The sequence below is a fragment of the Papaver somniferum genome, unplaced genomic scaffold (genome assembly GCF_003573695.1).
Source record: "Papaver somniferum cultivar HN1 unplaced genomic scaffold, ASM357369v1 unplaced-scaffold_114, whole genome shotgun sequence".
Classification (NCBI taxonomy): Eukaryota; Viridiplantae; Streptophyta; class Magnoliopsida; order Ranunculales; family Papaveraceae; genus Papaver; species Papaver somniferum.
In genome coordinates, this window is record NW_020620381.1 from 840,948 (window position 1) to 865,043 (window position 24,096).

A 24,096-nucleotide genomic window follows, 5' to 3' on the forward strand; every position below is an offset into this window, starting at 1 on the left:
ACTCCTTTAGTAGTAAGCGAACATAAACGCATACAACTTATCCAAAATGAGGCACCAAATGACGTCACCATAGTCACGATTAAGGTGTGAAGATCTACCCGGCAGTAAAGAACCTGTGCTGCAATGATAAAATCCGTGCAATATTGACGCACGTCAGAACCGAATTTAGGGGCTTTATTAGCTGTCACCACTATGTAAACACATATATATAAAGAAAAAGACATGAGAGAGAAAAGGGGAGGTCAATCTTATATCATCTTCTTCTTCCCTCACCTCTAGATCTAGAGCTCAACCCAAAACCCATTAATGGAGATTCTAAATATAATATTCATGTAATTCAAAAAACTATAGTGAAAAACCATGGATGTAGATCACATTGATCGAACCATATAAAACATTCTTGTGTCTATTTATATTTCTAGCATTTATATTGATAATTAGGTGACAAAAATGATTATATCTAGAAATCATTATCATAATATCATAAGGGGTGTGTAGTAGGATTTTCTGCAACTACACCTAATTGTCAACAGTCACGATAAGAAGAAGGTCCAAGACGGACTTGTGCTAGTCTTAGCCCTGTAAATGTTCTCGTAGCTGATTGTTTCGTCACTGACAGTTTTGATATCGCTGACAAAGTTGGTATACCGAAATATATATTCTTCTGTCCTGCAGCTGATTTATTCCCCTTCATGATATACCTGCCTATACTTGATAGCCAAGTGCAAGGTGAGTTCGTTGATCTCAAAGAGCCAATTCAAATCCCTGGTTGTAAACCACTTCAATCAGGGGATCTAGTTGAGCAGGTTAGGAATCGCAAGATTGAGGGGTATCAATGGTTCTTACACCATGCAAGCCGGTTTCCGCTTGCTGATGGGATTCTCTTAAACACAAGTCAAGATTTTGAGGCAAAAACTATTAAAGCATTGCGAGAAGATCCAATCCTGCGACAGTTAGGTACTCCATGTGTATATCCGGTCGGTCCGCTTGTTCGGGCACCATTTGCAGAAGTAGTAAAAGATGAACAGTATATGAAATGGCTTAACCAGCAACCGCATGAATCAGTGATATATATGAAATGGCTTAACCAGCAGACTACAGAGTTAGCTTGGGGTTTAGAATTGAGTCGAAAACGATTCATATGGGTGGCTCGAAAACCAGTAGAAGCGTTTTCATCTTTCAGTGTGGGTAATAAGCCTGATGAATATTTACCACATGAGTATCAATACAGGATCAGTGGAGTAGGTTTGGTGATCCCTTCATGGGCACCACAAGTGGAGATACTGAGTCACTCATCAGTAGGTGGATTTCTAAGTCACTGCGGTTGGAACTCAACATTGGAAAGCATTTGCCATGGTGTGCCCATGATAGCATGGCCGTTATACGGAGAACAACCGAGTAACGCTGCAATGCTTGAAGAAGAGATCGGAGTTGCCGTGAGAGTGAAGGTAAAGAGTGATAATGGAGTCGTGGGTAGGGAAGAGATTGCGAAATTAGTAAGGTTGTTAATCGAGGAAGGAAATGAAGATACTGATCACAGGGGTTTCCATTTGAGAACTAGAGCAAAACAACTTCAGAAATTGATGATTCAAGCTGTGAATGAAGGAGGCTCATCTTACAATTCATTATCGGAGATAGCAAATATATGGAAAACCGGAGCGCAGAGCCTGGTGCATCATTCATCAAATACGTTTTACAAATCAAAAGATCCTGAAGTTCAATAAATCCATAGAACTCTCCAGAGTTAAATATTTACAGAACAAAATATTAACTAAGGTTTTTGGTTATGATCAGAATCCTAAGAAAATGCTTATAGCTGTCATCAAGATATAAACAGGTATCAAACATAACATTTTCATCATTGGATTCATTAAGAGATACTCAAAAGAGAGGGAAAAAAAAATCTTCAACCTATGCCAGTCTGGATTCGTGCATCTGCCGTGATTTCTCATGCTTTATCTTCCTTTTCAACCTCGTTTCTTTCAGCCTTCTTCTTTCCTTTCTTTCTTTTCTCCATTGGTACAGCATTAGCTGATGAATTATGGCTCTACATACAAAAAGGAACCATCAGTAAATGATAAACACCTCATAACATGCATCACTTAAAGAAGAAACTGGAGCCAATCCAACCGTTGCACAACGAACGAAACCTCTTGCCTCCAGACTCCTCAACCTTTCCTCAAGCTATTCAAGAACATTCAAATCAGAGAGTAGTTCAAAAGACACATTCTGAAAGAAAAAAAGAAAAAAAGAGAGAGAACAAAACTCTATATCCATTACCTTTGCACGATTCTCCAAAGCCAAGGTGTCGTCTTGAGTATCTCTAAAAGCATCACATCTTACTGCCAATGCAATCTTGGATGCCAGAGACCTAGCCGTACTTAACTTGTTTCTAGGGGCAGCTTTACCAATTAAAGAAGCATCCCTGATAAGCCCGCAATTTGGTTTAGCACCATTTTTTTTCGAGCTCTAAGGAGAGGCTTACCAAGAATCTGAATTTTGCTTCAAGATTGATTAACAAGGTTTAATAAGCCACCAGCATGAGCAATGAGCCGTGCTCCAACAAGCTCGCCTACAAGAGCAGTAAGATTTGGAGAAATTGTGATCATGCTTATCTTCAAGTCATCATAGAGCTGATCCCTAGACTCGGAAAGAGACAACACTTGGTCACAAAGCCCCTTGATATTGTCGAAATCCAATTCATTGAGCTTGGATCCCACGGATACAATGGCTGCTGCTTTCAAATGCGTCTCAATCTCTCTAGGTAGAACCTAAAGGAAAAGCAATTAATACAATTAACAGTTCAAAAACACTAAAGAATCTATAGTTTGCCGATACAATGTATAGCAAGGAGAGTAACGGCTTAGCAAGATTATACAAAAGGAAAGTACGAACTGCTATTTTAACCCAACCGAAACACCTAAAATCATAACACAAGCTACATTGTCTATTTCTGTGATCAATAGGAACGCACTACCTCAGTAAAATCAAGAGTTGCAGCATTTGTACGGTTTCCCATCAGCTTCACTACTTTGGCATACAGGATATTGTCTGATACAATGTTTTCAAGCTCCGGAAAGTGACGACTGTAAAATTTCCCAACTTCATTCCGAACTTATTAAGCTCTTTGTCAAGATCATCATATAAGCCAATAGCCTCAATGAACACGGCATCCACCTATCCACAGGAAGAATGAGTCCAATTACACACATACCACAGACTGCTATCAGACTCTTAAGTTCCCATATTGCAATAACTGTTGACATTAATGGTATTTTACCTTTTCTGTAGGTCTAGACACCCTGTGTGACAAACGCAACCGCTTAGGAGCTGAATCTTCAACACCCAGCCCAGTCAACCGTCTGACGATACCCCCCACCAGCTCCATCCTAGATATGTTTAGGCACGACAATCTATTTGCTGTAAAAACAAAACAAAAATCGTTGAACTATACATAAACATTATTCATGATTGAACATGAAAGGTGCTGGTAAAAGCATCGACTGAAAAAAACAAACACTGGAAAAAAAATGACTGTTAAAAATACAATTGGTAGAGACCGAAACCATACAGGGCCAAAATAAAAATCGTAACGTATTTGTTGTAATCTTTTGCGCATACTTGTACAGCATATTAGTCACACGTACCCCCTCTCTTTAGTGCCATAAAAGGGAACACAATAGGATTTTCATCATATAGAGAGACCCTTGCAGACTGGAATCTGGCTGAAAAAAACATTCCATTCAAAAAGAGGATATTCATGTTGTGGCGGATGTTTTATCTAATTCTCATAAACTATCTATCGTACAACGAATGACTTCTTCTCAATACTGCTTGACATTTTAGACCAAACCCTGCTATTGTAATACACAAGCCTACCTATGTCTCCATAAACAGAACATACTACTATGTAATACATTTAACAATCAACCATTTTCAAATTAATTTAAACTACTTTTAGTTTTAACCCCCCACTTTCAGGACAAAAGAACAGACAACAACAGAGAATAAAGCAATTAAAAAAATTAACCCAACTTTTATACACCCTAGGACCAACATTTTACTCAATAATTTCATTCAACAGCATAGAGACAGAAGACAAATCAAAACCCTAACTCTGATTTTACTAAATAATTTCATTTATAGGGACTGACAAAACCCTAATAAAATATAAATAGGAGTAGAAAGTTAAAAAGATCCTAGAAATTGGACACACAGCTAAGATCACTAGAGGATTTCAATTAATAAACAAACAAATTAAGAGCACTAAGTAACAATTTCTTTAAGGAAACAAATTAAGAGCAGTAAATAACAAAATTACATACCAAATTTAAATCATGAATGAGATCGTAACTCACTGAGCTACTAATTCCAGCGGAATCCCTGGAATGTCTCCATTCAGACAAGTTTCTTCTTCTTCAATGAGTGTTCTTCGGCCGAACTAAAAGCGTCCACATTCATACGAGCAAACAACAGACCAAAACCAAACTATAAACTAAAAAATTACAATTTGCTCCATGGTGGAAAATAACGGGGAAGGACCAAAATTTGGTCAAACGGATATTAAATGTCCGCCTAAGTAACGCGAACTTTATATGTTGGCCTGGTGATGATTCACCACATATGGTACAAGTGTGTGACTTAATATATTAGTTTATATTAAATGGACGGATTTTATATGTTCGTTCCGCCATCGTGTGCATACTTAATCTTTGTCCAACTCCAAACGGTTATAATGTCAGCGCTCCACTCCAGACGAATTCTTAATCTTCGCTCCACTATATATAGTTTTACTCCGGTTTTCAGATCAAATATACTCCCGAATCCTAGAAATCTCGACTATATATACTTTTTCTCCCCTCCGCTGCGATTGATTTTCTAACCAAATATATTTTTGCCCCATCTTTTACTCGTCCATTGTGGACGCTCTAAGCGGACTAGTAAATGTGAGATGAAGATGGATGTGGTGGTGGAGGAAGTAAAAGTTAGGCTTATATGTAACATAAACCGTCAAATAACACACGTTTCACACTCTCACCATTCAGTAAAGATCATCTAATATAAGTCGTTGATGAAACACGCGTACTACTAAGACCTAACACCTTGTCATCGGTATAGCCAGAGTATGTTTGTTTTCTGCTGTGACTCGGTCCGAGTCAAATGTTTGAATGTTTTTTTTTTATGCAGACCTGACTCAAAATCCGAGTCAGGCCTAATCCCTTATTCGAATCTGTTTAATTCGGGTAAAATAATACCTTGAGTCATGGGAACAAACCACCGACTCATAATTCTGAGTCAGATCTGACTTAAAAAACAAACATATTGAGTCAGATCCAGATGACTCAGATGATTTCAGTCAGATCCAGGTGAGTAATATCCAAATGAGTTAGGTTAGTCAGAAGAAAACAAAACACAATGGTGGAAATCATATTGTGTTAAGATAATAAGGACTTATATTCTTATACAGATAAACTGACAGCCTTCAGCTTTTTATAACATAAAAACAAACAGTTAGTAGGAAGTCCCATTTTCACACAAATTCTAAACTTTATCTAACAAATTCAATGCCAGTAAACGAGTGAAGGAATGAGTTAAAAGATATGTTAATTAAATTTTAGCTAACTTTTGAGTAAATTGATAAATATATCACTCCTCATCATGCAAAATCTCCCGACACCTAAAGAAGACCCGGATTTTGAAAGCTTTGGATAAGAAAGAGGTTTTGTAAATCCATCAACAACTTGATGTCCTTTTGGGAAAAACTTATTCACAATTGAACCTTCTGCAACGACGTCTCAAATGAAATGATAACGAAGTTCAATGTGCTTTTATCCTCCATGAAAAACATGGTTTTTTATCATCGAAATAGTGGCCATGTTATCACAGTAAATGTATGTCCCTTGAGCTTAAATTTGGTGCAAGTCTTCAAGTATAAGCATCTAAATTGCTCAACAGGTAGTTGCAGATGTAGCAGTTTATTCAGCTTCTGAAGGTTGGGCTTTTGTTTCGTAAAGATTCAGAATTCTCCAGAACAGAACTTTTGGTGTTTCCTAAGTAATGTGGTTTTCAAGTTTAGGGTTTCCTAATTAATACGTGAATATATTAAATAAGAGGGCTTATACGATGAGCGGAAATTATCCATGGCAGTCCTATTATCAAGGGGAGAGGGTCACAACCATTAAATCCTACAATGGTTGGTAATGAGGCATAATCTAGGTGAGAAGAGTGAGTTGCAGAAATAGCGGGTACGGGAGAACTCTGGGATTTGTAGGGTTCAGATGGGAGAAGCTATGTTTTTGTCTTAATTTGAAGCAACCATGACGGTGCAAGTTTATGGAAGAACAACAAAGGAAGAGGTAACTCTTTGTAATATGTCTTTTTGTTTCCAAGTCATTTTTTTTTTCTTTTTTGCTAATGGGTTACATAACTACTTGGTTATATAAAGTGTGTAGATATAATATATAACTTGTTATGACAGTGAAAGATTCTCAATGTGGTTTTTTCCGCGGATATATCCTACAACGGATAGGGAACCACGTAATCTTTTTGTATTGTGTGATTTCCATTATCATATATGTTATATTCTTGCTAGTATTGTCAATCATGCTAATATAAAGATGTCAGTAAAGGATTTGAGCTAAGTTATTTAAAGTAGGATGCTTCATGGAATTTATATCTATGGAACCATGCCAGTTCGAGAAGAATGTAACCTTGGTTTCCCGACAAGTGGTGCGGTAAGAATGTACAAATATGGCTGTGATTCGGTAATTTGAACAAGAGGTTTTAAAGAAGAGAAAATCTTGGTTCGCAGCGGATGGATATAATTCGTGAAGATGATGAGCTGGTCAAGGTCGAACAAAGAATGGAAAACATCAAGAAATATTCAACAACTTTACTTGATGTGTGAATACGATTTGTGTTGAAGGTATTTTCTTTACAAAAGAAGATCGTTTGTTGGTTCAATTTGTGTCTTCAAGTATTTCCAAGAGAGTGTTTTAAATCATCATGGTGGTATGTAACAATCGTTCATACAACATATGGATATTGTAGTATGTTTTATCTACATGGAGGACGACTCAAGAATGTTGGTTCTTAAAGTTGCTGAAATCCGTCTGGAATTGGTTGATAACTCACACCAAACTATCTCAAGTGTTAGTCATGTATCGAGGAAGAAGAAATATTCTATAAAAGGTGGGATAATAAGTGAACATGGCAACGGGGCAGTTTGATTCAAGTCATTCAGAAACTTGGATAAATTATATGAGAAGATGTTTATGGTGCTACTAGAAGATCGGAAATAGCTACTCTATCGGTGCAAGTGAAAGAAAATGAATGGAATTTGGCTTAAGTGATGATTCAACTCAAAGCATAAGGTGATAGACACTCATGCCCTGTTAGAGTGAATATGGTGGCTGTGTTGACGTCACAAAAGGTGACGACTGTTAGGGTTTTTGTAGGACCACAGATATTAAAATAAATTAATTCGAAAAGCTTGGTAGCTCTCCAAAATTTTCCAACCCCAAACGGCAAATGATGTAGATTTCCATAAACACACCCTTCACAAACACTATCATCAAAAACAGGAAGGCAAACCGACAACCATATTTAACAATTTCGAGGCGTATAATGCAAATGCCCATAACGCAAATTCTGAGCCTGAGAATCATCGGAAATATTTGCAAACAAGGATAAGTCATCAGTGTTAGATAAAATAATAGGGAATATCTTCTAACTCATCAATCTATGTTTACATGACAGGAGGGTTTTCTGTGTCAGGGGATGGATGAGATACATTGGCTTTTCTAACTAGCGGCCATGATCTTCCCAAGGGTAAACTTCAATGCTTTTCAATTCTTTCCTCAATAGCGTGGAAGTTCAGATCTGGGATGATCTTTGAAACCGGCGATTAGTACCTATCTCATCAACTTTCTTTTAATTGATTCTTCTCAACTGTCATATTCCTGAACTGCTCAAAACCCTTTGGCAGCTGTGGATTCTCAACACAGGACTTTCCCAGTCCAATTGAATATTCGGCGACTTTACATAACTGAAATGCTCCTCCTAGACTTATTGGGTTCCCTCTGTAAAATGTCTAGCTCAATTCGAGAACAACATCCGTTCTACAGGTTGAACATGTGAGTTTTATCTCTTTTATTGCTTCCCAATACATTTTCTTTCGATCATTATTTCCTTCCCATTCATACCAATTTGATGCATCTTACTTTTTCAATTGCTATTATCAAGTTTCTGGGTGATTTCCAGTCATGCAAATTTGAAGACTTCTACTACGAGTTTATGTGAATAATAATAAGGTTGCTATTGGTGACTGAAATTTGATATGTGATGAAATTCTTTTCTGTGAATTTTCAGTGGATATCAAAAGAACATACGAAAACCAGATGAATTGCAAACTTCAGACAACTTCTAGAGTTTACGATCACTAGTCTATCAGTTTGCTATGTAAGTTCTTTATTTGATATTCTCTCCGTTGTTTTTTAATAGGTTAGTTTTGTTTTTAGCGAAATTTAAAGAAATTAAGAGAACTAATCATTAAAAGTGGTACTCATGACACTTGTTAATAAAAGAAGTGAAATGAAATGGTCCCCATGACACTTGTTAGCAAAAGAAGTAAAGTGAAGTGGTCCACATGACACTTGTCATCAAAAGAAGTTAAGAGAAAAATGGTCCCAAAAAACTAAAATAACATTTGACTTTCCCAATTAGGGAACTGACTTATTTTTTTAAAACTTTTATTTATAGAAACTGGCCTATTAAAAAAGAACGGAGGGAATAGTTTTCTTTAATTCTAATTTATTTATTTATTTATTTTTAACTATTAGTAAACTTGAGTTTTTGATGCATTGTTGCATATTTTTATTTGTGAGGAAAGAGCTACCATTCATCCAAGGTAAATCACTTGAATCAATTCCGTTGTTGAGTTTTGAGATTAAATGGCCTGTGATTGTTCTATAGTTAAATCAACACTAAACTACCCATGCATCCCAGGTAGAGCTGGCAAACGGGCGGGCCGGGGTTGGCTTGTGACCAACCCGCGGGTTACGAGTTTACACGGGCCAAAGCTTGCGGGTTGATATTCTTCACGGGTGGTCATTTCTCCAACCCGCACCTGTAACGGGTAAAGCTTGCGGGCTCACGGGTTAGCTGGTTTCTGTTGAGTCAACTTGCCAGAAAGGAGTTTCCTCTAATTTTTGGGCTATTTCCGGCCACATTCAGGCCATCTAAAGCTCCTTCCCTGCAACCTAACGTTCATCTAATTCATTTGATATTTTGATTCAATTCAACCAACAGATTCAACAGTCACACCAACGAAACCTTAACATCAAAATATAATAACTCAAAATTGCAAAACTAGACAATAATTTGATACTAATTTTGCATTTAAAGGAACACAGTGTGCAGCCACAGCACCACTACCAGCAATATCAAAAATCATCTGCCAATCTACTGCAACAACATCTGCTACATTCACCACTAACACACATAAAGCACCATCATCTCACTCACATGCATCTTGAATCACCAACACAAAATCAATTGAAACAGTGCCATAACCAGTCACGACAACATCAATTTCCTTCAAATTCAAATCTTTGCTGCTAGCTTCAGTATCCATCTCAACCCAACTTTTCAAACACCAAGAGCAACCACCATTTTCTCAGCCTCGAGATCCCCTGTCTTTTTTGCCTGAAATTGACATCGACAGCAACCTCAAATCCCCAAATCCGTTTGTATTAATCCCATCTGATTTTCCAGCCAAACTTCGAATCAATTCGAGACCCATTCTTCAACAGACTCTAACGAATCCATCCACATCTGATCTCATATTCTTCCAAAATCACCAGTACCCGTCTAAACATCCACACAATCACCGTTAACCAATTCAAATCAATCCCCCATCTCTTGTTCTTGCTTCAATTCATCATTGTTTTCGTTTCAAACTCAGAACTCCATCGAAAATCAAGAGAAAAAGAGTTTTGTGAAGCGGCGGTGGTGGTGGTGGACCGGCGGTGAAGCGTCTGTCTGTAAATATGTATGACTGATTTGTGTTTTGTGAGAACTGAGGAGGACTGAGGACTGAGGAGGGTGTCGCAGCCGCAGGAGAAGACGGTGGGGAGAAAAAAAGAAAAGAAAGAGGAAGAAGAAATGATCTGTTAGGGCTTTAGTGTTTTTAACTCTTTAACGTAGGGATAGGATTAAGTTAACCCGTCCTACATAATCCAATGGTGAAAATTTACTGTACACGGGTTTACCTGCGGGTTTACAGGTCGGGCACGGGTTAACCCGCTTACTAACAAGCCACCATTTCTTTTACCCTAACCCCGCTTGTTTATAATCCAGCCAAGCCGGATTAGGGTTTTCACGGACCGGACACGGGTTTATCTGCGGGTTTTGGCTTGTTTGCCAGCTTTAATCCGAGGTAATTTAACTTCAACTTTCACTCTTTACAGGGTTGACCTTCTCCCATAAGGTACTCATCTTAACTGCATTGGTGTCTGGGTTAGTTGGTTGTAGAGGCCATACGAAAAAAATAAGCTCAAGTTAGTACAAAATAAAAACGACCAGAGAATTGATGCATGTTATGATCAACATGTATCAAAATATTTATACATGATCGAATCATTTCAACTCATTATAGCATGTTATGTTTCATATTATATGGTTAATATGGTTTCCTTTGTCTCCACAATACCAGTACCTAAAATAACAATCCTCTTAAGTCTTATTTATAAAACAAAATTATGTCACTATGTGGACCATTAAATCTACCCGGAAATATATGATACTGTGTGCATTCATATTTCAACGGGGATGAGGGGTGACCGTAATTCTTGGGGCTGGGAGGATAAAAATGGAAGGAGACAAATCCAAGTAGTCATGCTACATATTCCACAAAGGAAGGCTCGAGTTTTCGTTGTCTGTTTGTATCTTTCCATGTTTCATAGTGTATTTGTCCCTGTACATTTGTAATTACATTGGTTGGTATGTATTAAGTTTCAGAAGAGCTGCGTTTTGTGTTTTTTTCCTTCTACTCTATTTTAATGCAAATAGGAAGTTTGTCTAATTTGATTTGTTTACCAATTATTTTTTCCACAAGTTTAGATGATGGTGACTTTTAACACACAAACTATTGCATCTACATTAGAATGTTAATTGTAGAGGACTGTTGATAGTTCGTGAATTCAGAGGTAAATAAATATTTATATTCTTAGTTTCTTCTGTGGAAGCGTCGGATGAACAATAGATTGGCTAAGAAGCATTGTTACCGTTATGAAATTTTAAAAGACAATGAAGTGGGTGATAAAGGTAAGGTTCAAAAGGATAGCTGGGGTGGATCATAATCTTTTGATAGTGGTCGGGGTTCACGTAGGTGGTGAGGTTGTAGATGATAAAGGTAAGGATCAAAAAGATAGCTGGGGTGGATCATAATCTTTTGATAGTGGTCGGGGTTCACGTATGTGGTGAGGTGGCAGATATGGAGGAAGAGATAATGTTGCGGGAGGAAAATCTGTTGATCAGAGTTGATCATATAGTTCTACCAAATACGCCTTAGAATGGTGGTACATTCAGGTTAGAATAAAGACACGAGTTCCGGTGGCGGAAGCAATAACAATGCAGATGCTTGAAATAAATCAGAGGTCCAAATGGTGGTCAACCCAATATCCTGAAGGTAATGAACCAATTTTTGGGGACGATGTTTCTTTGGGGACCATGGTTCTATTTTAGGTATAGACATTGGAAGTAATTCTAGGTCACCCCTTATCTAGATATTTATTTAATATCTAATCTATCCTCCTAATTAATTTAGGTTATGATTAGTAAAATAATTTAGTTAAAAACAATTAGTGAGATTAAATTAAAAGATGGGTTTATTATTAGTTGAGTGAATTTTTATGAGTAGGATTTTTGTGAGATTAGAGTTGGAGAAGATGAAGGAGAAAAACATGGAAAATAAAAAAAAAAAATCAATTCACCCCATTTGAGTATTCAAGTGATGAATCTGATTCTTCATCTCCATCCTCTAATACTATATTTGTTAATCTTCAAAATGATCCGGATTTGGCTTATTTCTTAGATGGTGATTGTATTATTCAAGAAGAAACTCAAGATGAAAATGATGGATTTTATCAACCACAACCAGAGGATGAGTATTTGGGTAAACAGGTATGACGCAAACTTAGATAACGTATGTTTAATTGGTAAAATTTTTCCTAAAAATCATAAATTTTCAACTGGATTTGGGACTGTTCGGTTACATTATGTGAAGAACATGTAACCGAACTCTCCTGAAGGTATAGTTCGGCTTCCTTGTGAGGATGAAAAAGTAACCGAACTCATCTGAAGATGTAGTTCGGTTACTTGATCCAAACACGCAGGTTACCGAACTCCATATCAATGGAAGTTATGGCATTCAGCGTTATGTTCGGTTGGTTGGTAACGAACCGAACTTTACATACAAATTAATTTGATATAAGTGTATAAGGTTCGGTTGGATCGCAAACTGCATGCTTCTGCGATCCAACCGAACTCAGATTAGTCAGTTCGGTTGTTTCTTAAACTTGAACTTAGAGCGTAGCCAACCGAACCTAACAAGACAAATAAATTATTTCTATGTTTTTAACCCCCGGTTACGTGGAGGTTTTAAAATGTTTGCGACCGAACCGAACTCATAGGTCAGAGTTCGGTTTTAGGCCTAATAAAACCAATGGGAATAACAGTAAGGTTCGGTTACATAAAAAATATTCGTTCTATATTTTTAACCCTAGAGTTCGGTTACATGGAGGTTTTAAAATGTTTGCGATCGAACCGAACTCATAGGTCAGAGTTCGGTTGGATGACTAATAAAACCAATTGAAATAACAGTAAGGTTCGGTTACATCAAAAAAAAAAATTTCTATGTTTTTAACCCTGGAGTTCGGTTACATAGGAATTTTACATTTTTTTTTTGTGAAACAACCGAACTCATAGGTCAGAGTTCGGTTGGATGACTAATAAAACCAATTGAAATAACAGTATGGTTCGGTTACATAAAAAAATTATTTCTATGTTTTTAACCCTGGAGTTCGGTTACATGGGAATTTTACATTTTTTTTGCGAAACAACCGAACTCTTTTTCTTTTGTTTGTTCGGTTACTTGCCAAATTACTTAATAAACCGAACGTATAGTTCGGTTTCAACGATAAAAATTTTATGTAACCGAACTTATTTGTGATTTCTTGTAGATAATACCAATGCATGATCAACCTTATCTGATTGGTATATTGTTCGAAGATACATCTCATCACTATGCTAGTGAGTTATAATTTGACTCACCTATTGATGTGAAGAATTGGGCTAGAGCACATGCCAAGAGAGTCAATTGCGTCTTGGTTTGTAATGGGAAAGAAAGCAACACTCGTTTAGAAATGGTTTGTGAGAGAAGTGAAGATCCCGAAGCTAGTCACAAGAGGAAGGTTTATGAGTATAAAGGAAAGAAAAATAGGAAGAACACAACGTGCTCAAAGAAAATCAAATGTTCGTTCATGCTTGTATTTAGCAAGAGGAAATCAACGAAGAAATGGTTTCTAGCTATGGATAAGGTGGTAGGTAGTCATAACCACCCTCGTCCGGATGATCTTGAAGGGCATGCAATGGCCGCAAGGATCACTCCTCGAGAAATGGAAAAAATAGCCGAGTATAGGAAATCGTGTGTTCCACCTTCCACAATGCTTCGCTTATTAAAGCAAGATAACCCGGGCAACATATCATCTTTGTCCACCATTTACAATGCAATTGAGACGATTAAAAGGAATGAATGGAACAATAGAAAAGTTATGCAACAACTGTTTTTTTTCGGCTCAAGAGAAAGGCTACGCGGTTCAAAAGAAGGTAGGTCCGGAAGAAGAAATAACTCATCTATTTATTTCCCATCCAAAGAGTGTTCAATTGGCTCAATCCTTCCATGAAGTTCTTATAATGCACTGCACTTACAAGAAAAACAAATACGATATGCCATTGTTGAACATTGTTGGTCGTACGTCAACGAAGTCACCGTTTACCGTTGCTTTTTGTTTTCTAAAGGACGAGCAAGAACCAAGTTTCACTTGGGATTTACAACAAATGAAGGCGATCTACCGAGATGATGGGGTTATCGTTACGGAAATGACGTAGCATTGATGAAAGCAATAGAGAAAGTCTTTTCATTAGCACATAATATGCTTTGTACATTTCATATATGGTGCAATATGATGAATAGGTGCAAGCCTCAAATTTTTCCACCTAAGAGGAAAGGATTGGAAGATATTAGTAAGATACCGGTTGATAAACAAGAGGAAGCAAAAAAGAAATTCGATAAAGAATACACCATAAATCACGCTAAATGGGTTGCCTTCTCCGGGGATGGGAGGCATTGACTTGGTCTCTCACCGAAGAAGAGTATTATCTTAATCTTGCCGAATTTAGACAACATTGGTCTAGCCCCGAATATCCGGAGGATATAATAACGTATGTGGTGCAGCAATGGTTGGAACCGCACAAAGAGCGCTTTGTTTATGCTTTTACCAATAACTATAAACATTTTGGGAATCAAGCGACAATTTTGGTAGAATCTGCTCACCACCGGTTGAAGAAAAATCTTTTTGGGTGTGTCGATAATTTTGTGGTTGTGTTCAACGCAATGGAGAGTTACTTTAACCGTGATATTTGAGAGAATTAAAGAACAGTTCCAAAAAAGCCGCATATTTAAGTACAAAAGGATTGTAGACAAGGGTGGTAACATGAAGAATATGACGGACCTTCGGTTATTCAAGGGACTCCACTATAATGTTTCACATGCTTGCATCAAGAGGTTAATGATTGAGGTGAATTTGATTGATATATGGGGAACAAAGCCGGAAGAGGTGTGTGTTTGCAACATGATGAACTCTATGGGGCTCCCTTGTCACCACATGATAGCTAAGTATGAACGTGGCATAATCTCTTTATGCGATATTGATCCACATTGGCAACACTTAAGTTTTGTCCCTCCTCCAAAGTGTGGTGTCGGTGAAGAGTTTGGTGACAATGAAATGGGAAGAGCGGTTATCGAAAAATACCGAAACATGAACAAAATCGAAAGGAAAATATTTTGGGATGACATGCGACCTATCATTTTCCGCCACACTTCGGATCGTATTTGGGGGTGAAATTCTTCTCGGTGTTCTTAGTTCCGACCTTCTTCACTTTGAAGTTGAATCTTTCCACTTGTGGGACACTTTGGACACAAGAAAGTTGTCTAAGTACTCTTCGAGGATTATACATCGTACAACCCCCAGGATAAAACAACCGTCCATTATAACCCGCAACAAATGAGAAATGAATAACATCATCATCACCCACCTCGTCATTTGATGCAAGTCTGTATGGATGGAAAACCATATCTTCCACTGTTAACTTATCCAATGTCTCCCTCAACTCAAACACCTTTTTTTTCCTTTTTCTTTTCTTGTGCGTTCAAAAATTCATATTTGCCAGCCGTGGGCTTCCCATAAAGCCAAGGAGAGTGAGCATGAGATAATTGCAATTTAGGGAAGTGGTCGTACAACCAAACCTATGAGGAAAGGCAACAAATAATACATAGGCAATATGATTAGTAACAATACACATTCATTCACTTATATATTCAAACACACAAACGATAATTTAACGGGATACCTGAACAAGGGTGTATAAGCCTCCAAAATATAGACTCCTAAGCCTCGAAGCTTTTCTGAGTTCAGCTTGAACGAATGAAAGAACCGCAATGCCCCAATAATAGTTGTTCACCTGATCCAAGGGGTCCATTAGCTGGAGGTAATGAGCATACCACGTGGCCTGAAGTGTCAGGGAAGAAGATGGTTCCAAGTTGATATAACAAATAAGCAGTCACATGGTGCTTAATCTTCTCCTCTGTCATCACCAACTTTCCGTTAGTAACCAAATCTTTCGTCCCTGAAAACTCATCAAACAAGGTTTTGAGCTTGATCTTTTTCAACTTCTTCTTGTACGTGCGATCTTCCTAAAACTCATTATACTCATCACATTCCTTAGGCTCGTTGTTAGCTCGCCTAAACTCACATTGTGCCTTTCTATCGCTCCATCCTAGACACCTTTCGACTAATTTTTCAAGAACTTCATAACTCATCGAGGGATTGTAGCCATCTCGAACACTTGTTCCTGTAATTGGTAGGGGTGTGATTCTAAAACAATCATCCGGAGTTATTGCCATCTCACCAAAAGGTAGATGAAAGGTATCCGTCTCTGGATAAGCCCTCTCAGCAAATGCAGTAACAGTGACAACATCAAATTTTAGGTGTGCATCTTGTATCCCGTTCCATAGTACACAATCAAATACCGCCAAGCGGACCTCATCACACTCATCTTGTATATTCAAAACCTTATTCTTCTGACGTTTCAAAACACGAACAACATTTTTATGATCCTAAAAAAACAACATCATATCTTATATACTAATATATATATAAAAGAACAATATATGAAAAAATATAATAAAATGACTAAGAAATCTAAATCTTGATGGTTAGGATTGAACCATACTTTTGTCGCAAAGATCTTGGCAGCCCATGATTTTTTGTATCCCATAAATACCTCCCTGCCATCTCTTGGAGTACCATAAGTTGGATTCTTTGGCGGAAAACACAAATCCTGCTTAGGAATGTATGAATATCTAGCACAAGGCTTTTTAAGCGTTTTTTTAGGTTTCTTTACCACTATTTCCGCGTGTTCCTCTTCATCCTAGTCCTCCTCTGATTCATCATCATCATTATCTCCATCCTTGTCTCCATCTTCCTCATCATCACCATCCTCATCATCGCCACCCCCATTTCCCTCTCCTTGAGCTGGTTCATCTTCTCCACCTTGATTGTGTTCTTGACTGCCAATCTCTTCCACAATCTCTTCATTTACTTGTTCGATTACGTTGTCATCGCCACCCACATTTCCTTCTCCTTGAGATGGTTCATCTTCTCCCCCTTGATTGTGTTCTTGACTTCCAATCTCTTCCACAATCTCTTCATTTACTTCTTGCATAACGTTGTCAACATTATCTCTATTGAGACCATCTTGGATGACAACACCCAGTAATGACCCACGTCCATGCTTAGCATTTTTGGTTCCACGATAACCAGCATCCAAATGTATTTTTCCTCGAGGCGTGGGAGTTCTCAGCTCTTCCGGTAAAGGTTTCTTTGATTTTGAACATTTTTTACCTCTACTATTAATCAAGAAAACAAAAGATATTAGCTTATCGGAACAAAACAATCTAACAAGAGTAAATGGATAAGATAAGATAAGATAAGATAAATGGATGAATTAATCATTGACAAGAGTAAAAGTCTAGAACTATAAGGGTGGAGTTCGGTTACTTTCCCTTATTTAAAACTTTTTGCGGACCAACCGAACTGTGTTGGCCAAGTTCGGTTATTTAAGAACTCAACATAGTGGACAAAACAACACATTTCGGTTAGATTGGATTTGTTGTTTTTTCGGAATAAGGCAGGAGTTCGGTTACTTTTCCTTATTTCAAATTCTTCGCGAACCAACCGAACTTGGTTTTTCATTTTCTTAATAAGGGTAGAGTTCGGTTACATTGTAGTTTTCAAAACTTTTGCGAACCAACCGAACTGTGTTGGCAAAGTTCGGTTATTTATGAACGCAACATAGTGGCCAGAACAACACATTTCGGTTAGCTTGGATTTGTTGTTTTTTTTCGGAATAAGGCAGGAGTTCGGTTACTTTCCCTTATTTAAAATTCTTTGCGAACCAACCGAACTGTGTTTTTTATTTTCGTAATAAGGGTAAAGTTCGGTTACATTGTAGTTTTCAAAACTTTTGCGAAACCACCGAACTGTGTTGGATAAGTTCGGTTATATGAGAACTCAACATAGTGGGAAAAACAATACAGTTCGGTTAGACTGGATTTGTTTTCTTCTTTTGGGAATAAGGGTAGAGTTCGGTTACTTTGTTGATTTTAAATTTTTTGCGAAACAACCAAACATGGAGTTCGGTTGCTTAGTTTTAAATCCAAAACAACCGAATTGTTCTTCGTGTTCTTCATTTTCAGGAAGTTCGGTTAGTAAACTAGGCTTTTTGGAAAATCGACCTAACCGAACATGGCTCTGTAACTCCTATTAAAACCCTATTTTGATGATTTCTATTCGACTGAAGCAACAAAATCAAATTAAAGTGAAGGGTTTGCTGTAAAATACCTCCGAACTGGTCCCATGACAGAATCAGGTTGCGGCTGGCGTCTTTTATAATTGATGATGCCCTTAACTTTCGGTTCCTCTTCTTCAACAATTTCACCAGGGAGATTTGCTAGATGCCCTAATGGGGGACCTGTTCCTAGGAGTCGATTGGTACTCTTACGACGAACAATTCTTATATTTGATTGATTAATTGACGATGAAAATTTTGTGAATCGACGATTAATCGATGAAAACGATGTTGAAATGGGGAAGAAGAAGAGGAAAAGTGTTTTTGTTTTGAGAAACTTGAGAAAACTGTTTTTGTTTTGTTTTTGTTTTGTTTTAGTTTTTGTTTTTATTTTAGATAAAGTTATAGATGGTTATTAGGTTAGGGTTAATTTTAATAGGATAAGGGACAAATTAGTAATCCCATAAAATTTTAGGATACCCCTTAAAATTGTAGATAAGTGACCTAATAGGACCATGGTTCCCAAAAAATGGCTCATGTTTATGTGTACTTTAATGAGTTTGGGTCTTCCGCTGTTGGTCCACGAGATCTTGCATTAAGCCCGTATCAACTAATTGTATTTATGGAGCATAGCTGCGCATTGACAGAATACTCGTGAAATTTGTACAACTAATTTTTTTAAAAACTTTTATACCAGTCACTTTACTTCAGCTACAGGAAATATCGGATCAGGGCCATATGGTATTCATCCCATGATATTCATCCCGAGGATATCACTGACCCGAAGATAACAAGAAGGCAATTTCCGGTAAGATTGGCGGTAAGCCATGACAATAAATAAGTTTCAGGGACAATCTGTGAAATTCGTGGGAATCGATTTAAAAACGTCAGTTTTCAGTCATGGAAAACTTTACGTGGATTTATCGAGATGCCTAACGGTGAGGCAAATGAGGTTGTCGATGCCAGAAAACGATGAAGGAACAACTACGGAAAATGAGTCCTCCTTTGGATGAGATTTACTATTAGTTCATATGGGAGACTATTTTGTAATTTTGGAAAAATAGAACTGCTTCTTCAATTTACGTAGGTAGAAGTTTATACCCTTTTGCCATTGTTTTCATGAGCATCTAGATATATTTGGTTGCGTGGGTTTTAAAATTAAGGGAAAAATATTGTTTGCTCTTTTTTTAGATGGTCCCAAATCAGTTTGATCCTTTGGGAAAAGGTCTTTACTCTTTGGTCCTTTGGGATAACGCCTTTACTCTTTAGTCCATAATTATTTAAAAATATTAAATGGATAAAAGTACCTTTCCGTGTTAATTTTTATTTATTTTTTGTTGCGGTTCATTCTTCAAAATGAACTCATGTTAATTTCTACTTATTTTTTCAGAAAAATACATTTCCGGATCCGGAAATCACAGAGGAAAGAATGAGGATTTTTGAGAAATAAGTTAAAGAAATGGTAAAGAAGAGATATCCACCACTTAGATTGTATCTAGATTTCCTCCATTGTTGAATGTAAGCTACATCTTTGAGCTCTCATATAAGCTAAATACAATCATGAAAGAAGGACTTTGAAGAATCATTCATGTGTCAAAGTGGTGAATAATATCATTAACATTTGAATTAGCTATTATAACTTAGATTTTATGCTATTATCATTACAAGGGTGTGATTGTGGGATTATCCCCAACTACATGTTTAATTTTGACGCAATAAGAGTTCTACAGGAGATGGGGTTAGTAATGCCTTTCAATGATAATGCCGAATTAGATAATATGTTGATGGGTGAGAACTTTCATGTTACGCAAGTCTTCCGTAAGTGTTTTGTTGAAGTAGACAAAAAAGTAACTGAAGCTGCTGCTTCTACCCTTGCAATTGAAGTGTGGATGAGTTTGTTTGACGACGATTCTTCCCCTCGAGGAATAGACTTTGTAGCCGATCATCCTTTCATGTTTCTCATCAGAGAGGTGGGGTAGTATTGTTCATGGGACATGTTCTCAATCCCTTATTAGATTCATGAGTACTGTTGGATATTTCATGCTTTTTTGAATGAATTAATTGAAAATTTACGTGCTTAATCCTTTTCCATGTCACTGTACTTGAGCTTTCTTGCGTCTCTTGCTTCATAACCTCCTCCAGTTTAGCGCTTTTGCAACTTTTAGACTATAAAATTCTAGAATTTTATAAACTCCTCTAACTTTTATCAATCGTTCTCTACAAATATGTCTCCAACTGTTCGTACTTGATTTATTATTTTTTTCGTAAAATGAATGGACACCAGATATATGCAGCACGTTACCACTTTTCTCGACCCTTTAAGGTAGGAAATCCTTAAAGATTTTATGAATAGTTGTGCCTAAGCAACCAACCTATAATATTAATGCTATTTAATTAACCATAAATAATAGCACCTACTGTTGTTGTCTAAGGGACAAAGGGAGAGAGGGGGTAAATTCTATCATTTAAAACAGATAATTAATTTGTATTTCTCATAGCCCAGTGCATCATTCATCATATACATTTGACCAATCAAAAACCTTGAAGTAAAGAAAATCTAATCACAAATTAAAATAGAGTATTAGCTAATGTTTTTCATTCTGACGTGAATCCTCAGAAAATGCTTATAGCTGTTATCAAGAGACAATCAGGTCGCAAAGATTTCATCTTCATCATTGGATTTAGGCATCTGCCTTGTGTCGTTCTGGCCTTGTGCATCATCTTCATCATTGGATTTATGAATCTGCCTTATGTCGTTCTGGCCTTGTGAATCGTCCTCGGTTTCGAATGGTTTCTCTTGTTTTTCCACTAGGGATCTTTTAGTTCTCTTCTTCTTTATCTTGCTTTCGAACAACATTGGAGCTACCTCATCAGCTGATCGATTGTAGGTCTACATACAAAAAGGAACCATGAGTAAACGATAAATACCTCGTATATAACCTACATCACTTACAGTAATAAAGTAGAAACTGGAGCAAAAAATCCAACCTCTATAGGACGAGGCATCGCTCTACCCTCGAGACTTCTCAACCTTGCTTCAAGCTACTCAAGAACATTCTAATCAGAAAGGAGTCCAAAAGAGAGACTTTGAAAATACTGAAAACAAAACTCCCAAGTTTGTTACCTTGGTAAGAGTCTGCAGACCCATGGTGTTATCTTGAGCGTCTCCCAAAACATCATATCTGATGGCCAATGCAATCTTGGCTGACAGAGTTCTAGCCATCTTTCCCTTGAATCTAGGGGCAGCTTTACTAATCAAAGGAGAATTATAGATGATACGCCGGTATTTGGGTGTAGCATGTTTTGTCTTTCGAGCTCTGTGGAAAGCCTTCTCTGCACTGTATATCTGAATTGTTCTTCCAGGTTGTTTAGCAAGGTTCAGCGAGCCACCAGCATGAGCAATGAGTCGTGCTCCAACAAGATCGCCAACAAGAGCAGTAAGATTTGGGGCAATGGTGTTCATTTTGGTTTTCAAGTCACCATAGAGCTGATCCCTAGACTCGGAAAGAGACAACACTTGGTCACAGAGCCCATTGATATTGATGAGATCCAGTTCATTGAGCTCACATCCAATGGATATCGCTGCTGCCTCTTTCAATTGAGTCTCAACCTCTTCAGGTAGGATCTAAGTAATTAATACAATGAACAGATCAACATCATAACACACACATGGTACATTTTCTATTTATTTGGTCAGTTGAAACGCCATACCTCACTAAAATCAAGAGTGGCAGCATTTGTTCGGTTTCCCATCAACTTCACTACTTTGGCATACATGACATTGTCTGATACAATGTTTTCAAGCTCTGGAAAGTGATCACCGTACAAATTCCACACCGTCATTCCATACTTATTAACCATTTTGTCAAGCTCATCGAATAAACCTACAGCCTCAATGAACTTGGCATCCATCTATCCACAAGAGGAATAAGCCAAGTTACACCATGTAACAAAAAGATGATAATATATATTTTCAACTAGGAAATAAAAACCCAACTGAATAGCACGATAATGCGTCAAAACAACTTTATTATACCAAACGCTTATCCAGAGTATTGGCAACCTATGTTGTCAAAGTCGAGTCCTTGGCACACCAGTTGTGCAACCGGGCGCCTAGCTAATAATAAAAACGCTTAAAAAGTGCAAAAATGTATGCAACTTTTTTTTTTTTTTTGTGCCTAAGGCGCCTTAGCCTAGCTCCTCAAACAACAAAGTTGCACATATTATAGAGGCAGGCTACAACCATACCTCTTAAGCACATATTGCACTGCTATGTGTTGAAATTAAAGGGATTTTACCTTTTCCGTAGGTCTATCATCCATCCTCCGAGACTCATCCAAACTCTTATTAGGAGCTGAATCTTGAACAGCAGGCCCCGATGAAAAAAGTCCTGTCAACCGCCTAAAGATACCCATCATCATCTCCATCGCGGAGTGTTATGCACGACAATCAATTTACTGTAACAACAAAAATATCACCGAAATAATAGAGAATCATGATTAAACCCTTCAATTAAAAGAACAAAAACCAATATTACACTAGAAAAAAAAACACAGAACTTATTCACATGCAGAGAATCATGATTAAATAGTCATACAGATATATAGAGATATACAAATACGAGCCTACCTATGTCTCCAACAACAGAAACTATACGAGTATAGCCGTATAGGACTGCGTGCAAAAAAACAGGACAACAAAGAGATCACACAAAAAAAGAAAAAAAGGTAAAACGTTGAATTCTACCTGAATCTTCTGTTCGTACAAATCCTGCGAAAGATATGAGAACCTGATAAGAAAGATATATATAAAGAGTTTTATTTGATATAGAACACAGAGCCGTACTACCTCTGGAGCTAAAAAGCAGATACAATCTATTTTTGGTATTTATCTTTAATAACAACTCTTCTTTTCGGTGCAACTACACAAATTTCGGCTTTTGTAGAAGTTAAGTTGAAGAGAAGTTATGGTTTCCCTTAAAAACCCCAAGGGACCTATACTGGGGCTAAAAATAGGCTTTCGGGCTCTGCTTTCGCAAGCCAGCATGAAGGAAAGGATATACTCAGCAAATGCAAGCCATACGGGCATACTTCCGACTTCCCCTCGTGAAGAGTTCAGATAAGTAAAAGATCATCAAGAGGTAAATTGATTTGCAACAGAATAATATTGTAGAATAGATAATTAAAGTTCTTTTGTATGCAGGGGGTTAACAAGTTCTATGTTCGGTGCATTCCGGAATAATGTCATGTTTGGTGAAGCTTTCATTAAATTCAAGGATTAACAAAATTAGTTTAACCTAAGGGCAGCTCCATCTTTTAGTTTCTGACTCTGTATTAGATTTTTAGGAAACTTGTAATTTGTAATTGGTGCTCTATTCGGAAATTGGGTGTTTTTTTGACGCTCTCTGGGCTTTTTAATAAAGTAACCACCTTTTTGAACCATATTTAAGAAACTGGCCGTTTTTTTGAATCTTTATATAAACTGGCCGATATTGACATTTTCCATCCCGTTTTTTTCAAAAAACGGATTTAGGTAGTTAACTGGCTATGTGGCAGTTAACCTGCTAGGTAAAAGACGACTTAACCCTCGTCTGAGTTCGTAAACAAACCAGTATCGAGTCAACTCGGTGACTCATTACAACGGTCGGATTTGTAACGGTCGGATTTGTAACGGTCAGATTCAGCTTCATTCATATAAATTAGGCCCTGCAGAGAAGAACCATATTATTTGTCATACTCAACAGATCAAAAAAATAAAAATAAATAAGACATGAGCCAAAATGAAGTAAACTCTCCATGCAGCAGTAGCAGCAGCAAGGTAAGATTAAGATTGAAACAACCCCTAATTCCATGTTCTATCTGTGCACAGGGAATTCATGATCCAAAGGTATGTCCTTGGATTTATTCC

General features: G+C 37.3%; 2 protein-coding genes, 1 non-coding gene and 1 pseudogene across 3 annotated transcripts; 1 reads left to right on the forward strand and 3 right to left on the reverse strand.

Moving 5' to 3' along the window:
- Window positions 1-692: 692 nt before the first annotated feature.
- LOC113328702 (UDP-glycosyltransferase 72D1-like) lies at window positions 693-1,724 on the forward strand. Its single transcript, XM_026575724.1, has one exon. The coding sequence runs from the start codon at window positions 693-695 to the stop codon at window positions 1,722-1,724; it is 1,032 nt and encodes a 343-aa protein (XP_026431509.1).
- Window positions 1,725-1,948: 224 nt separating this feature from the next.
- LOC113328703 lies at window positions 1,949-9,634 on the reverse strand (annotated as a pseudogene).
- Window positions 9,635-20,798: 11,164 nt separating this feature from the next.
- LOC113328972 lies at window positions 20,799-20,869 on the reverse strand. Its single transcript, XR_003349672.1, has one exon. It is a non-coding gene; the product is annotated as a small nucleolar RNA R66 (small nucleolar RNA).
- Window positions 20,837-22,616, reverse strand: LOC113328706 (probable nucleolar protein 5-2). The gene is made up of 5 exons (XM_026575727.1): window positions 22,488-22,616; window positions 21,901-22,101; window positions 21,314-21,814; window positions 21,178-21,231; window positions 20,837-21,079 (listed from the first exon to the last, which is right to left on the reverse strand). The coding sequence occupies exons 1-5, from the start codon at window positions 22,614-22,616 to the stop codon at window positions 20,837-20,839; spliced, it is 1,128 nt and encodes a 375-aa protein (XP_026431512.1).
- Between the last annotated feature and the right edge of the window lie 1,480 nt (window positions 22,617-24,096).

What these genes read in the sequence shown, in the direction of transcription:
- LOC113328706 (XM_026575727.1), bottom strand. Translation starts at nt 22,616, where the DNA reads ATGGAGATGATGATGGGTATCTTTAGGCGGTTGACAGGACTTTTTTCA. An exon ending in GTCTGCAGACTCTTACCAAG is followed by an intron (nt 21,232 to 21,313) that starts GTAACAAACTTG and finishes GTTCTTGAGTAG; the next exon opens with CTTGAAGCAAGGTTGAGAAG. An exon ending in CGATGCCTCGTCCTATAGAG is followed by an intron (nt 21,080 to 21,177) that starts GTTGGATTTTTT and finishes TTTTGTATGTAG; the next exon opens with ACCTACAATCGATCAGCTGA.
- LOC113328702 (XM_026575724.1), top strand. Translation starts at nt 693, where the DNA reads ATGATATACCTGCCTATACTTGATAGCCAAGTGCAAGGTGAGTTCGTT.